General features: G+C 56.3%; 1 protein-coding gene across 1 annotated transcript in view; it reads right to left on the minus strand.

Moving 5' to 3' along the window:
* The window catches only part of SORCS2 (sortilin related VPS10 domain containing receptor 2), a 539078-nt gene that overhangs the window by 88604 nt on the left and 433699 nt on the right, over positions 1-16775 (minus strand). The window contains exon 4 of the mRNA XM_077136335.1: positions 4627-4791. Within this exon, the coding sequence (XP_076992450.1) occupies positions 4627-4791 (165 nt within the window). The remainder of the gene's footprint in view (positions 1-4626; positions 4792-16775) is intronic.

Here is a 16775-nt window from a genome sequence, read left to right on the forward strand (position 1 = left end):
CTAACGTGGTTTGCTGAGCCCTGGAAGGAAAGCCCCATCTCCAGGCTCCAAACAAGGCAGCCTTGGTGGGCCCCAAATTATCACCATGGCCAGGGAGGAGCAGGGAAGGCGAAGCGGGCCGGCTGTGGGGGATGGTGGTGGAAGCCTGTTTGCTAGAGGAATGAGGAAAGGAGGAATATGGAGGAGGGCATTTGCTTCTGTATAAATCTCCAACTCTTTCTCTGTGCCAGCCCTGTGGACCCTGGGCCGGTCATGCAACTGACCTCGGCCAATGGCGTGTGAGCAGATGGGCTGCATTTCCGGTCAAGCAGACACCCTGAAGCTGAGAGTGTGGAGTTTGGCTTAGCTCCCCCGGAGCCTCTGGCCTCCATCGTGAGAACAGCATGCCCCCAAGTAACCACTGGTCCCAAGTAAGAGACTCACGAGCCTCAAATGCTTCTGGGAGCAATGAGCTATGCCTGGCCAGTCTGAGCAGAGCAGCAGAGTCATGGCCAACCCGTAAGCTGGGAGAAGAAGTGATGCTTGCTATTGCAAGCCTCTGAGGGCTAGGACTGTGTGCTACTCTCCACTGTAGCAGCGGCTGGCCACCTAGTAGACCATCACTGCTGGAGTCAAAGCTGGTTCTATGCCATCATACCACCCTCTTTTATGGGAGTTAGAGAACTCTGGAAACCATAAAGCTCTAAAGCAGTCCAAAGCCCTAGTGTCATTGTTATTAATCATCTCAAATGTCTTATTCCTTTTAAAATTACTACTAAGCCACCCCCGCCTTTAATCTTTCCTTACAGTCCACAGAAAAGAACCAAGGAAAATAACCAAGATTTCAGCCTCATTAATTTTTCAGAGCACCATAAATTAAAGACCAATTGCAAGGCAGTCCATTTCAGCAGGAAAATGAGTCCCTGTGATTGTGCTTTAGTCTAATTACATGGAAGGCTAAGTAGTTCTATTAATATCCAGAAGCACAGGCTGCCCCAACTGCGGGGGCCTGGAACAAAGAGGCCACTGAGGAGGCTGAAAAATGTGGGGTCTCCAGTCAGTAAGGACCAGATCTTGGCAAGAAGGCTAAGTCTGTAGAACCATGGCTCAGCTAAGATTCTCTGTTTGCAGGTTCCTGGTCTGGGCACTTCCTATTGGTAGAAGTTGTTAGCCAGGATTCTCCAGAGAAACAGAACCAACAGGACAGATCTGTAAATATGAGATTTATAAAGGTGTCTCATGCAACCATTGGAATGGAAGAGTCTAAAATCTGTAGGCCAGGCTGTGAGGCTGGTGGCTCCAAAGAAGGGTCTGGAGGAATTCCACAGGAGAGGCTCACTGGCTGAAGAAGCAGAGAAGGAGTCTCTCTTCTTTCTTAAAAGCCTTCAACTCATTAGATTATCTTGTTATGGGAGGCACACCTTAGTTGATCACAGGTGTAATCAGCCATAGATGTAAGCAACAGACTGATGGTTTAATACACCAGCCATGGAATATCCTTGCAGCAACCCTCAGGCCAGTGCTTGCCTAACCAGACAACTGGACATCATCACGTAGCCAGGTTGACACCAGATCCTGACCATCACAGTCCACCCCTTGCCAACTTGTTAGCTATGCGCATCACCTCGAAACACGCATAATTTCCAAACAGAACACAATAACAAACATATGTTTCACCTAACAATACTCAATTGTCCTGTATACAACTGAAAATGCACTACATCTCCCCAGAATAGGAGGCAAGTCCTTAGGTAACATTCACTCTTAAACTTCATAGCCTATCACTTAAATACTATTACATAGACCATACAACTTGTGTTATATAATAAGAGGAAAAATGATATTTGCTCATGTACAAACACAAATATAATCATAGCAAAATAGGGTAGAAATATGCATATAATTACAGTCCTTGTCTTTTGTAACTGGTCACGTGGTCATAGTTCATCACTACTCTCTTCTCCTACCCATTCCATGCTCCCTTTACCCTCACCAAGCACCTCAGCTGTCCGTGGTTCATTGCCTGGTGGGGTGACCAGACCTTCATTCCTGAAGTTTCTGGGCCATTGGTAGTCCTGCTTGGATTGGGCTGTTGTAGTTTTCCACTGACTTTAATCACAGGGCATGGTAGTACTAAGAGACGCACTGAGGGATCTCCTATATTCCAGGAACTCTTCTTTACCTCCACTGTGTAGCTGCAGTCCTACTTCCTCTTGATAGTCAAGAACAATCACCCAGACAGAACAGTAATCCATTTCTGTGCCTGCTGATTCAGTGGCAGGAGAAGCCCAAGGTGACCAGGTGGCAATCTTAGCTTCCAGTTGATTGGCATCATTGTTGTTTCTCCTGGAAGGAGCACTCCTTCTTTTGGAACTAAGACCTGTAGAACAGCAGAGCTTAAGGTTTCAGGGACAGGAAGCAAAAATGTTCCTCGTGGATCACTGGGAGTAATAGGGATCACTGGGGAATGGGGCCACTCTTATTTCCACCCCTAGATTCCTGGACCCGTGGATCCTGGCCATGGGAGAAACAGCACCATACAGTGGATACCAATTCAGAGCATACACAGCTTCCTGGAGAACATTACCCCAGCCCTGCAAGGTATTGCCACCTAGTTAGCACCATAATTGGGTCTTCAAAAGGCCATTCCACTGTTCCATCAACCCAGCTGCCTCTGGATGATGGGGAACATGGTAAGACCAGAGAATTCCATGAGCATGTGTCCATTCCTGAACTTCATTTGTTGTGAAGTGGGTTCCTTGATTAGAAGCAATGCTGTGTGGAATACCATGATGGTGGATAAGGCATTTCATAAGTCCATGTATGGTAGTTTTTGCAGAAGCATTACATGTAGGGAAGGCAAATCTATGTCCAGAGTATATGTCTATTCTAGTTAGAACAAATTGCTGCCCCTTCCCTAATGGAAGTGGTCCAATGTAATCAGCTGCCACGAAGTATCCTTGCAGCTATGGTCAGGGTAGTGCTTGCCTGACCAGACAACTGGGCATGATTATTTGGCCAAGTTGACACCAGAACTTAACTGTCACAGAAGTTTACTCGGTCATCCATCCATCCAACTATACATCCATCCATCCACCCATCCATGCCTCCATCCCTCCATCCTTCATTCCATCTACTTAACACATGGCCCTTGAGATAGAATGGTTACAAGAACCAGGCGCAGTTCCTGTCCTTGAGGCGCTTACCATGAGTGTGTATGCAAATAATAGCACAGATGTATAATTCTGCACTTTGATAAGCACCTGGAAAGAGGCACAGGAATCCTCAAGTGTGGAAAGTGTGGAGCTGGCCTGGGGGTTGCAGAAGGAAGGCGTCTGCTCTGGATAGCTTCTGTGCACCCTCCAGATCCACGCTCTACCCTTCTCCCCATGTTCCCGCCCTGGGGGTCTCACCTGTGCAACCACAGGCTCCCTTCTTCTGGCCTCTGGGTCGATTCAGCCAACAGAGGTGCCCCCGAGAAGACTGGAAGGCAGAGGGACGAGCTAGGGCACCTCATCTGACCCCGGACTGCTGGGCCGCAGTCTGGAGGGGCCTGAGTCGCTCTGCCCCAGGCCACACCTCCTGGTGGGACCCTTCCTACAACCACGGAGGCCAAAGCTCCTGGGCCACTTCCTAGAATTAGGGAGACCATGTCCCCATCGGGCCCATATCCACATCCGAACCTCTGGAGCCTGTGACCATGACCCTTCCAGGCAAACAGAGCTCTGCAGATGTGATGGAGTAAGGGCCTTGAGATGGGTGGGTGGCCCTGGACCCCCAAGGAACCCTAAGTGCCATCATGTATCCTTATAAGAGGGGGGCACAGGGGGGTTCCCACCACAGAGGGGGTGGCCAGGTGACCTCAGTGGCAGGGAGCGCCGCCGCCACCCGTCAAGGAGCGCTGGCAGTTCCTGCAGCTGGACGGGGCATGGAAGGGACACTCCCCTGGAGCCTCCAGTGGGAACCTGCCCTGTGGACACCTTGGCCTTGTCCCAGTGGGGCTGGTTTTCGACTTGGGACCTCCAGAATGGCGAGGGAGTGGTGTTCTGTGGCTTTGCGCCTCTGTGTGCACGGCGCCCGCTTCCATAGCCACGGGCCACGCACGCCCTCTTCTGTGGGGGGGCACCTGCCAGTGCCTGTCCCAGGGTCACTACTCCATGAGGGTCCCCTTAGCCCTGCCCACCCTCTGCAAAGGGCTCCAAGAAGGGGCCAGAGGTGGGTGCGGCCCCCCCGAGGAAGGGTGTCTGAGGTGAGGTCTGAAGGTGATACGCGCCTCCTGATGACGGTGGTAAGGAGAGAGCACCTGGCCAAGGCACGGGCCCAGCAAAGCTGACGTGGAGGGCGCGCGGAAGTTTCCAGAAGTGGAAGAGGCTCTTGGACTGGGTTGCAGAGGGCGGCGGGGAAGACGGGGTTGAACAATTCTCATGATTATCTGCTGCTATGGGTCCCGTGTCGCGCACCCACATTTGCCATTCCACCAGGGGCCAGCGCCCCCGAGCCCGGGGCAGCCCTGCTCCGGCCAGCTCAGCGCCTCGTCACTGCGCCTCCCCTGCTTCCCCCGCGTGGATCGAGGGGTGCACATCCCGGGGGGCGTGCAGGGAGCAGGGGCCGCATCCCCCAGCCCTGCGCTGCGGCCGCGCCTCCTACCTTGCTTTCCTTGGTGCAGGCCAGGACCTTGTCTTCCTCCTTGGGGTGGAAGATGAGCGTCTCCACAGAGAAGGGGACAGGCTGCTTCTGGAAGGAGGCCCCCTCGTCGGTGCTCAGGAACAGGTTGTGGTCCCGCTCGCTGAGGGAGGAGCTCACCAGGATGATCTGAAAGGCGGACAGGGGGCGTGAGACGCCGGACCCCCGCCCCCGCCATGCAGCAGTCACCCTTCCCCTCGTCGGGCGTGGGTGGCGCAGGGGTGGGCGCACTCCCGAGCCCCAGGACACGGCACTGCCGGGCAGGACACGACCACTCCAGGCAGGTGAGCCTCGGGGCGGAGGCGCAGCACAGGTGAGCACAGCAAAAGGTGCGTCTAAACACTGCATCCGGGCCGCCGGTGTCACGGAGAGGCGAAGCAGGACGGGGGTGGGGGGGACCAGGGCGCACAGAGGGAGAGGCTGGCCTGGACAGTGCCTGCCCCATGGGGGGAGTCTCGGGGGGCCTCAGGTTGGTGCTAGGCAGGCGGGGGGGGGGCAGGGCCGCACAGGCCATGGGGAAGGGTCTGTAAAGCGGGGTCCCCGAGGAGCTGCAGTGGGAGGCCTGTGGGGAGGGATGCAGGGGGTTATGATTTTACAACAGTCACTCAGCTGCGTTGGGGACCCCAGGAGCAGCAGTATAGGCAGCGACTGCACGTCCAGGCTGGGGGCTCTGGGGGCTGGGTCAGCTTGGGGACACCTATGTCTCTCCCTACCAAATGCTCTGGGGTCAACTGGAGGTGGCAGGAGATGCAGACTGTTAAAGGGGGCCCCGGGAGCTGGCAGACAAAAGAAGTGCCCCCAGCTTCTGCTCTGTGGGGATCAGGGTGACGTAGCCCCCGTGGTGTGGCCCTGGGAACCTGCCCACACACTCCAAGGAATCGTCCTCAGGCTCCTTTCATGATTTGGTCTTCTTTCCAATCTCTCATGCATCGAGCCAAGCCCGCGCAGGTCCAAGCTCTGCCGGGGACCTTTCACCTAAGCTGGGGCTTTCGTTCAGTAACCAAGGGTCAGAAGGTCCTCGCCCTGTCACCCCCACCATTGAGGGACATGGAGGGCATCAGAGGTGGGGCTGGAGGTGGTGAGGGCTTCCCTTCCAGGGCCAGAGGGGCCAGGGGGCCTGGGTCAGCTGGGAAAACTGCACAAGAGCCATGTAGCTTGGGGTGCAGATGGTATGGGAGCCACTTGTGTCAGCTGCCTCTGTTACCCTCTTCAGACTTGCACTGCCCTCTGCCATGTCTCTACAGGTGATGTCCAGCTGCACAAGACAGTGACAGATGGGCCATCCATCCCTGTGCACACCCACACAGGAGTAGAGATGGGCAGTGTCGGCCCCAGGGCCCTCAAAGTCTGGTGGTAGAGCTGGACCCATGCCCAGATCTCATCTAGTGCACCCTGCTGCAGCTAGAGAGGGTGTGGCTGGGGCTGGATCTCATTTAGGAATGGCCAGGGAAATCAGGGAGACTTCCTGGAGGAGGCAGCATTCAAACCTAGTTTGAAAACCTGTGTTTTTTTCAGAGACATTACCCGCCCCGATTCCATGTGGTAAGGAATCTGAGTCTGCCTTGTTCTTTCCATGTTGTTAGTTCTGACCCTCCCAGCGCTGCCCTCGTCTCCCGATGCTAGCAGATGGAATTCCCGCGATTGGTCTTAAAAGCCCCAGGCCCCCTCATGGCTGGGAAAGAGCCCTCGGGGGACAAGGTGGAGGAAAGGCAGCTATGGAAACTGGATTCTTCCCGCCTCCTGGAGCTGTCTTCTGGCTCTTCCCAGCAAAGGAGCCCCAGAAAGCACCCGCCTGGGGTGTCTATAGATTCGCGTTCCGTGGATTGTTTTGCTGACAAGTGCTTTATAAAAGTAGGGTCAATCCAGCCACGAGGCCACACGTGGGATCCGGAGAGAGAAAATGATGTGGAATAGGGGCTGCCTTGTGTTATGGGTCCAACTGTGTCCCCCCAAAAGAAATGTCTTACCCCTGGTCCCTATGAGTGTGCCCTGGTCCCTGTGAGTGTGCCCTGGTATCTGTGAGAGTGTCCTGGTCCCTGTGAGCGTGCCCTGGTATCTGTGAGCGTGTCCTGGTCCCTGTGAGCGTGCCCTGGTATCTGTGAGTGTGCCCTGGTATCTGTGAGCACGCCCTGGTATCTGTGAGCATGTCCTGGTCCCTGTGAGCGTGTCCTGGTCCCTGTGAGTGTGCCCTGGTCCCTGTAAGCGTGCCCTGGTATCTGTGAGCGTGCCCTGGTCCCTGTGAGCATGCCCTGGTTCCTGTGAGCGTGCCCTGGTATCTGTGAGCATGTCCTGGTATCTGTGAGCGTGCCCTGGTCCCTGTGAGCGCACCCTGGTCCCTGTAAGTGTGCCCTGGTATCTGTGAGCATGCCCTGGTCCCTGTGAGCATGCCCTGGTCCCTGTGAGCATGCCCTGGTATCTGTGAGCATGCCCTGGTATCTGTGAGTGTGTCCTGGTCCCTGTGAGCGTGCCCTGGTATCTGTGAGTGTGCCCTGGTCCCTGTGAGCGTGCCCTGGTCCCTGTGAGCATGCCCTGGTATCTGTGAGCATGCCCTGGTCCCTGTGAGCGTGCCCTGGTCCCTGTGAGCATGGCCTGGTATCTGTGAGTGTGACCTGGTCCCTGTGAGCGTGTCCTGGTCCCTGTGAGCGTGGCCTGGTATCTGTGAGTGTGCCCTGGTCCCTGTGAGCGTGTCCTGGTCCCTGTGAGCATGGCCTGGTATCTGTGAGTGTGCCCTGGTCCCTGTGAGCATGTCCTGGTCCCTGTGAGCATGCCCTGGTATCTGTGAGAGTGTCCTGGTCCCTGTGAGCGTGCCCTGGTGTCTGTGAGCGCGCCCTGGTGTCTGTGAGCATGCCCTGGTCCCTGTGAGTGTGCCCTGGTATCTGTGAGTGTGCGCTGGTATCATGAGCATGCCCTGGTATCTGTGAGCGTGTCCTGGTCCCTGTGAGTGTGCCCTGGTATCTGTGAGCGTGTCCTGGTCCCTGTGAGTGTGCCCTGGTATCTGTGAGCGGGTCCTGGTCCCTGTGAGCGTGCCCTGGTCCCTGTGAATGCGCCCTGGTCCCTGTGAGCGCGCCCTGGTATCTGTGAGCGTGTCCTGGTCCCTGTGAGCGCGTCCTGGTCCCTGTGAGCGCGTCCTGGTCCCTGTGAACGTGCCCTGGTCCCTGTAAGTGTGCCCTGGTATCTGTGAGCATGCCCTGGTATCTGTGAGCATGTCCTGGTCCCTGTGAGCGTGCCCTGGTCCCTGTGAGCATGCCCTGGTTCCTGTGAGCGTGCCCTGGTATCTGTGAGCATGTCCTGGTATCTGTGAGCGTGCCCTGGTCCCTGTGAGCGCACCCTGGTATCTGTGAGCGTGCCCTGGTATCTGTGAGCGTGTCCTGTCCCTGTGAGTGTGCCCTGGTCCCTGTAAGTGTGCCCTGGTATCTGTGAGCATGCCCTGGTCCCTGTGAGCATGCCCTGGTCCCTGTGAGCGTGCCCTGGTATCTGTGAGCATGCCCTGGTATCTGTGAGTGTGTCCTGGTCCCTGTGAGCGTGCCCTGGTATCTGTGAGTGTGTCCTGGTCCCTGTGAGCGTGCCCTGGTATCTGTGAGTGTGCCCTGGTCCCTGTGAGCGTGCCCTGGTCCCTGTGAGCATGCCCTGGTATCTGTGAGCATGCCCTGGTCCCTGTGAGCGTGCCCTGGTCCCTGTGAGCATGGCCTGGTATCTGTGAGTGTGCCCTGGTCCCTGTGAGCGTGTCCTGGTCCCTGTGAGCATGGCCTGGTATCTGTGAGTGTGCCCTGGTCCCTGTGAGCGTGTCCTGGTCCCTGTGAGCATGGCCTGGTATCTGTGAGTGTGCCCTGGTCCCTGTGAGCATGTCCTGGTCCCTGTGAGCATGCCCTGGTATCTGTGAGAGTGTCCTGGTCCCTGTGAGCGTGCCCTGGTGTCTGTGAGCGCGCCCTGGTCCCTGTGAGCGTGCCCTGGTATCGTGAGCATGCCCTGGTATCTGTGAGTTTGCCCTGGTCCCTGTGAGAGTGTCCTGGTCCCTGTGAGTGTGCCCTGGTCCCTGTGAGTGTGCCCTGGTATCTGTGAGCGTGCCCTGGTATCGTGAGCATGCCCTGGTATCTGTGAGTTTGCCCTGGTCCCTGTGAGCATGCCCTGGTATCTGTGAGTGTGCCCTGGTCCCTGTGAGTGTGCCCTGGTCCCTGTGAGCGCGCCCTGGTCCCTGTGAGCGTGTCCTGGTCCCTGTGAGCGCGTCCTGGTCCCTGTGAGCGCGTCCTGGTCCCTGTGAACGTGCCCTGGTCCCTGTAAGTGTGCCCTGGTATCTGTGAGCATGCCCTGGTATCTGTGAGCGTGTCCTGGTCCCTGTGAGCGTGTCCTGGTCCCTGTGAGCGCGTCCTGGTCCCTGTGAGTGTGCCCTGGTCCCTGTAAGTGTGCCCTGGTATCTGTGAGCATGCCCTGGTATCTGTGAGCATGCCCTGGTCCCTGTGGGCATGCCCTCGTCCCTGTGAGCGTGCCCTGGTGTCTGTAAGCGTGCCCTGGTATCTGTGAGTGTGCCCTCGTATCTGTGAGCGTGTCCTGGTCCCTGTGAGCCTGCCCTGGTCCCTGTGAGCGTGCCCTGGTCCCTGTGAGCGTGCCCTGGTATCGTGAGCATGCCCTGGTATCTGTGAGTGTGCCCTGGTCTCTGTGAGCATGCCCTGGTATCTGTGAGTGTGCCCTGGTGTCTGTAAGCATGCCCTGGTATCTGTGAGTGTGTCCTGGTCCCTGTGAGCGTGTCCTGGTCCCTGTGAGTGTGCCCTGGTCCCTGTGAGCATGCCCTCGTCCCTGTGAGCGTGCCCTGGTGTCTGTGAGCGTGCCCTGGTGTCTGTGAGCATGCCCTGGTCCCTATGAGTGTGCCCTGGTATCTGTGAGCATGCCCTGGTATCATGAGCATGCCCTGGTATCTGTGAGCGTGTCCTGGTCCCTGTGAGTGTGCCCTGGTATCTGTGAGCGGGTCCTGGTCCCTGTGAGCATTCCCTGGTCCCTGTGAGCGTGCCCTGGTCCCTGTGAGCGTGCCCTCATCCCTGTGAGCGCGCCCTGGTCCCTGTGAACACGCCCTGGTCCCTGTGAGCGCGCCCTGGTATCTGTGAGCGTGTCCTGGTCCCTGTGAGCGCCTCCTGGTCCCTGTGAGCGCGTCCTGGTCCCTGTGAGCGTGCCATGGTCCCTGTAAGTGTGCCCTGGTATCTGTGAGCATGCTCTGGTATCTGTGAGCATGTCCTGGTCCCTGTGAGCGTGCCCTGGTCCCTGTGAGCATGCCCTGGTATCTGTGAGCATGCCCTGGTCCCTGTGAGCGTGCCCTGGTATCTGTGAGTGTGCCCTGGTGTCTGTAAGCGTGCCCTGGTATCTGTGAGCGTGCCCTCGTATCTGTGAGCGTGTCCTGGTCCCTGTGAGCGTGCCCTGGTCCCTGTGAGCGTGCCCTGGTCCCTGTGAGCGTGCCCTGGTATCTGTGAGCATGCCCTGTCCCTGTGAGTGTGCCCTGGTATCTGTGAGTGTGCCCTGGTGTCTGTAAGCGTGCCCTGGTATCTGTGAGCGTGCCCTCATATCTGTGAGCGTGTCCTGGTCCCTGTGAGTGTGCCCTGGTCCCTGTGAGCGTGCCCTGGTCCCTGTGAGCGTGCCCTGGTATCTGTGAGCGTGTCCTGGTCCCTGTGAGCGTGCCCTGGTATCTGTGAGTGTGCCCTGGTCCCTGTGAGTGTCTCTTGGTCCCTGTACATGTGACCTTGTTTGGACATGAGGTCACTGCAGGTGGAATCAGCCAAGAGGAGGTCATCTGGGATTAGGGCTGGCCCCAGCCCACTAGAACTGGGGTCCCGGGAAGAAGGGGAGGGGACGTCGGGGTCAGGGAGCCTCCAGCCAAGAGAGGGGCACAGAGCAGCTCTCTGCAGATTTCCGAGGGAGTGCGACCCGACGGCCACATTGATTTGGGACTCGTGGCCCCCGGAATGGTGAGGGCACACGTTTCTCCTGTTTTACGCCCTGGATGTAGGACTTGAAGGAGACCCCGGGACTCCAAGCCACCTTGTTGCGAGTTGGTGGGGGACCCTGGAGGCCAGCGGAACGGTTTGTCCTGGCTGTGCTTCCTGCACCTGGACACTGCACGGCTGTCCCTCTGCCCGCTGCCTCGATGCTCCTCCCCTGCCACCCCCTGCTTGGCTCTGCCTTCAGGTGCTGGTCTCTGTCCCTTCTTCCTGGGGGCCTCCCTGACCCCGGGCTCCATGTCAGAGCCCTCAGGGTGCTGATTCACCCTCTGTTGGGGTCTCCCTGTCCCACAGGCGAGCTCCACGGTGGCGGAGACTGGGTCTGCCTTGCTCACTGCTGGCTCCCAGAACCTGGCACACAGACTGTTCCAGAGAGAAGCACTTCCACGCTTGCATTTCCATGAGGCACGAGGCGGTGGGTGTTATAAAGCTGGGCACTAAGAACCTTTGCTCGCACCTGAAATTGTGTGGGGGAAAGTAGGGTGCAGCCAGGAGAAGAGCCTGAGAAAGAGGACGAGCCTCGGGGTGTGAGCAGAGCAGTCGCCCAAGTGCAAACGGACCCCGGGCGTCGCTCTCAGGAACTTCGTGGGATCAGGGAGACAGGGAGGAGGGGACTGGGAGCCCCTCACTGCTCCATCCCAGCAGGGCTCGGCAGAGGACATGGTGCAGAGTGGCAGCTCCACCCCCACTGATGAATGAATGAATGATGAGGGAATGAATGAATGGACCAGCAGACACCATGAGCAGGGGTCAGGGGCATGTGCACAGTCTCCACATGGCCTGGTATAAACCCTGTGCTTTGTGACCACAGGTGTGTTTATATCACTCTGTGCCTCAGTTTCCGTATTTGTGCAATGGCAGGAATGAAGCGGCTCCCTCCCGTGGCTGCCGCGGGGGCTGAGTAAGAGCACACCCCAAAGCCCCTTGCCACAGCCTGCACGCTGCCAGAGAGTGTTCACTGCGGGCGCACTGGGCGGCTTCCCGAGACCCTTCAGGGCACTTTTCGCTGTCCTGCTATTATCCCTACCTGGCAGATGAGGAAACCGAGGTAGAGGGCAGAGGAACACATGGCCAAGGCCTCATGGCCACTCTGGACAAAGGCTAGATCTGGACGCAGCTGACCCCAGGGCCTTGCTCTCGGCCCTCGGTGGGGACAGAGGCAGGGTGTGGCAGTCGTGGAGGGCGGGGGTGGCTGGAATGGGGAGGTCGCTTCCCCGGGGGTGGGGCGGGTGGGCGGGACACCCACATGGCAGCCTTCCCCACCCTGAGTTCCCTCTGAAGGGCCGCGAGGCGCACAGAGCCCACATGGGTAGGCCGTGTAAACACCTGCCGCAGGTGAGTTGCTGCTCACCCTGAGCTCTGGCCTCAGGGACGGACCCCCAGGTGTTGGTTAGTCCACTCAGCACAAAGCCCCTGTGTCGCCAGCGTGCTGGGGCTCCCACGGAGGGTGACGTGGCAAATTCTGACTCATTTCTAGGTGAAATCGCTCGGGGCGGGCGGGGACAAGGATGCCCCCCAGAAATAAGCACAGGTGTGGGTGGAGGTCCCTCCCGGGGGTATTTATACGTAGGGGAAAACTGGCGAATGGTCAGCAGCTGTCACAGGGCGTAAAACTGTTTATAAAGAGCGTTGCTTGAGAAAAGTGCAGACTGCAAAGTTACAGGTATGTATTATTTCTATGCACTTTCATGGTGAAATTCTAGGTAAATATATTATAATTCGGTCAATGGTAAGTAAGCCCAAGTTTGTCAATGGAGGCTGCATTGAAATAAGCCTGGAAGGAAATACGGGGTGACGCTGACAATGACTGTCCTAAACAGTGGGGTTGGAAGGAATGGACTCATTCATTTTTATTTTAAATACACCTTTTATTTTAGAATAGTTGTAGGTTTAGAGGGAAGCTGCAAAGACAGTGTGGAGAGCCCCCTATTTGTACCCCACTTTCCCTTAGTAACACCTTAGCATCTTAACATCCCTAATCAATACCACATTCTATTAGTCATAATTAACAAACCCCTAGCCACCCTCTTTATATCATCAGTGAGACTGCTCGTGGGGATGGTGACCAAGCTGGCCGGCGGGGTGGCGAGGCCTGCCTGCTGGAATGGCGCCTGTTTCTCCCCTCGTTGGAAGGATAGGCAGGAAGCTGTGCACCCCCAGCCCTGAACCCCTGAGGGTCAGAGGGAACTCAGGCTCCTGTTTTGGTTTGTTAAAGTTGCCAGAATGCAACATTCCAGAAATGGGTTGGCTTTTGCAATGGGGATTTGTTAGTTTACAAATTTACAGCCACGAAAATGTCGCAATGAAGGCATCAACTGGACGATAACGTCTCTGAAGATGGGCCAATGGCCTCTGGGGCGCCTCTGTCACATGGGAGGCCCCGAGTCTGCTGGTCCTTCTATTCCAGGTTTTGCTGCTTCCAGGTTCTGTTCTTTTGGGGTTTTTTTTGTGGGTTGTTGCTTGCTTCTCCCGGGGCTTTTCTCCCTCTGTGAGCTGTCTCTCCAAGCGTCTCCATCCTTTATCGTCTCATAGAGGGCTCCAGGAAAGGATTGAGACCCCCCTTGAAGGGGAGGGATCACATCTCCATGGAAACCACGTAACCGAAAGGTCCCAGCCACAACAGGTCTGCACCCACAGGAGTGGATTAAGAGAGTGCAGCTTTTCAGGGGCACCTAACAGCTTCACATTGGCACAGCTGCCCTCCCTGTGGGCACAGTATCATTTGGAATTCTTCTGCCTGGGAGATTTGTCTCTTCTTCTCCATTTCTTTATTTACTCAACCATTCATTTATATAGCTATGGACTCATCAATGTTTGCTTTATACTTTGAGCTGTAACTCAATACTGTTTGGTTACTTTGAGGCTCCAGCTGGGCCAGCAGTGGTCACGGGGAGCCATTTCAGCCTGGCCCCTCTGTCCCTGCCACGTGTCCCCATTGTCCTTTCTGTCTTAAACGTTCCACTCTTCACGCAGCATCCTCAGAGGTCAGGAAAATCAAGTCGATCACTGAGGTTTCTCGCCTGCCTCCTTAGCTTCCACACAGTCCCCTCACCACCCTCTCAGCCCGCGGGGGCTGGACTACATGCCCCCATGGGGGCAGCGACCCCATCACCCGGTTTGGCTCCAAGCCATTCTGCCAGGGAAGCCCAAATTTCCCTTATTAAAGCATTTTTCCCATGATGCATTTTTCCATGTGTTCTTAAGATGCAATTATTTATTTGTCTACCCCTAATTATGTATTAGTCTGTGCCCCCAAAGCACAGGGAGAGTGACCTCATGCCTTCTTTGTACCGCTAACATCTTGCACAAGCCTGACATGGAGCCAGCACTGAGTGAATGCCTGATGGATGCGTGGGCCAGTGAATGAATGAATGAACAATTCCATCTCAGTTTGTGATCCCTATGGGAATTGCATGCTTGCTTTTTCTCCTTTGGGAGGAAAATATTCCTAGCAAGATATAAGTAGCCTAAAGAACAAAAGTCATCATAAATCTCTTTCACTTATTCCTCCTCACTACTCAAGGTTTTGCACATCAGTGAGGTCTCTCATTCTTTCACACACAGGGGCACAAGCAGGTGGTCCATGCAAGGACAGAGGTACACAGGGGCTTTCTGGGAGCAGAGAAGAGGGCACCTAGAGTCCAGGAGCAAGGGCAGAGGAGGGCTCCTAAGAGGACGTGGTGCCAGGCTACCATGAGGAATGGGACTGTGACTGGCAGGTGTGGGGAGGGCATTTTGGGAGGACCAAGGCATGCCTTTCCTCTCCCTCCAGCCTCTTCCCTGCCCTCCCCCCCTCCACGATCTTCCTTGTGATCTGCTTGTCACCAGCTTCTTGTCCATTCAAACATCACTTAAACAGCACCACCTCCAGGAAGCCCCCCCATGATACACACCCCCCAACAGAGTTCTCCCACTCCCTCCTCCTTCCCTTCCCGCAGCACCTGGAGCACACGTCTGCTACAGCCCTGGTCCCCCAGGGTTCTCTTTTCCCTCTAGAACGTGAGTTGCACCTTCCAGCAATGCCGTATCCCCAGCCCAGGGGACGGGGCCTGACACTATGAGCCCATACATTCCCGAGAATGAGGCAGCCCCGTTTCTGCCCTGCCCATGCCCTGGCCTGGGGCCAACCCTCCACCAAGGGTGACACCGAGGTAGGGAGAGAAAGAACTTGAGGAAGCCGTTCTAGCCAGAGACCCGGCAGCCCGGCTCGGGGACTATTTTGAGCCTAGGGGTTGGATGAGCCAGGATGGATGGGGGAAGAGGACAGGGCTGAAAGGGAAAGGATTACGAAGCAAAGAAAACAAATCAACTAGCATCGCGCTGGCTGCAGGCTGGCAGATTGCTCTCCCAAATCGGGAACCACCAGACTATTTGAAATGGTGTATTTTTACTGCTTACTATTCCTGAGGAAGCATATGGCTCCTGCGCTCGGTCCCGGGGGTGGAGGCGTTTGATGGGGGGCCCAGGAGGCTGGGGTGTTCAGAATCAGATGCAACATGTTAAAGAGAAATAGTTGATGGGTTTGCCTGACGCACGGCCAGTCCGTTTGAAGCCTCAGTCCAGCAGGGGCTACATAATATGCCTGACCCAGTGGCCAGTGACAACACAGGACCTCCTTGTTCAAAAAGAATGACAAATTTTAAGATGGCAATGACAGAGCTTTAAGCAGGGTCCTGCTGAGCGTGGGGCCCGCCTGGGTCACTGGCCCTAATCTTCCCAAAGTTACTCGACTCCTGAGCCCTGGGACCTGTCCTGCCAGCATCCGCCAGAGCCTATGAGAAACGCCTGGCCTCGGCCCCACCCACACCTGCATTTTGACAAGGTCCCTGCGAGCCCTGAGTGTGGTGGCCGTGTTGGAGGTGCCCCTCTAGGCCACCGCAGTGACTGGCCTCCTGCTCTGCCCGCTGGCTGGCCACCCAGACCTCTGCTTGCTGTCTCTGGGTGATGACAACGAAATAACACGCGTGTGCAGAAAGCACACCCTGTGCCAGGCTCTGTTCTCGGCAGCCCTGCTCCGCGTGCCCACTCGGGGAAGGAGGCCCTGTTCTCATCCCGTTTTCATTTTCCAGTTGAAGACACAGGCCTGGGAGAATAAGTCACGGGTCATCAGTGGGAGAACTGGTCTGCAACCTGGAGCTCTGGTGGCCTGCGTGCTGTCTCGGCCACTCTGACAACACTCTGCAATATGGGCTGATGCCAGCAGCCCCCCAAAAGTTACAGCAGGTGGTGAAGATGGCAATACCCTAAATAGGGGTAGGGGGTGCAGGAGCTGGAGGCCCATGGAGCTGGGCCCTTTGTGAGCTGTGCCTCCTCAAGCAAGTTACATAACCTTTCTGAGCCTCAGTTTCCTCATTGGCAAGATAGTAACTCCAAATGCAGAGGTCATTAGAAGAATTAAGCAAAATCGTGTGTCTAGCAGACTTAACCCAGTCCCTGACAGCTGGTAAATATGCTATAAACGATAGCTAGGTTTATTATTGTAGCATTTTTGGTTTTATGAGGTTGGTCCAGCACCTGGCCAAGCAGTTCTTAGGGTCAGGGCCACACAGGGGGCAGAGCCTGGAGGCAGTGATGAGAGGGTGAAGCACATGACCACCACAGGCACCTCAGATCCAAGGACCAACACCACTAGAAAGCAGAGGAGCCGTGTCAAGGTGATTAACTCCCTCTCTCGTGGGTGGGGTGGACTAGGGCATGGCCAGAGGGCCACACTCTTGGGGTCTATAACTGAGAGTAGACTGTTCCTTAAGTTTGCATCCTTGGAGGCACACTTTCCTTGGGCTGGGGCTCCCAGCTTGGGCTTGGGGGCTTCCCAGAGGAGGTGACATGTGAACCAGGCTTTGAAGGACAAAGAGGAGTTCTCTAGGGGTTGGCAGTAACAAAGGAGGGCACCGTGGCAGCAGAAGAAGGAGAGGTGACAGACTGGGGCTATGGGGGAGCCCAAACAGTCCAGAGTGACCAGCATTCACCTGGAGGGTAAAGCACAGAGGGTGGGCCCTCCTTCTTCCAAAGAAAAATCATGCCCTTGGATTTTATTTGCAGATCATACTATCAACATGCTTATAGGATGTGCTCAGCTGATGCCAAAATAAACGTGGTTATAGGGCTAAGCTGCAGCTGAGGCTCTTTCCC

Source organism: Tamandua tetradactyla, chromosome 19 (assembly GCF_023851605.1).
Source record: "Tamandua tetradactyla isolate mTamTet1 chromosome 19, mTamTet1.pri, whole genome shotgun sequence".
Taxonomy (NCBI): Eukaryota; Metazoa; Chordata; class Mammalia; order Pilosa; family Myrmecophagidae; genus Tamandua; species Tamandua tetradactyla.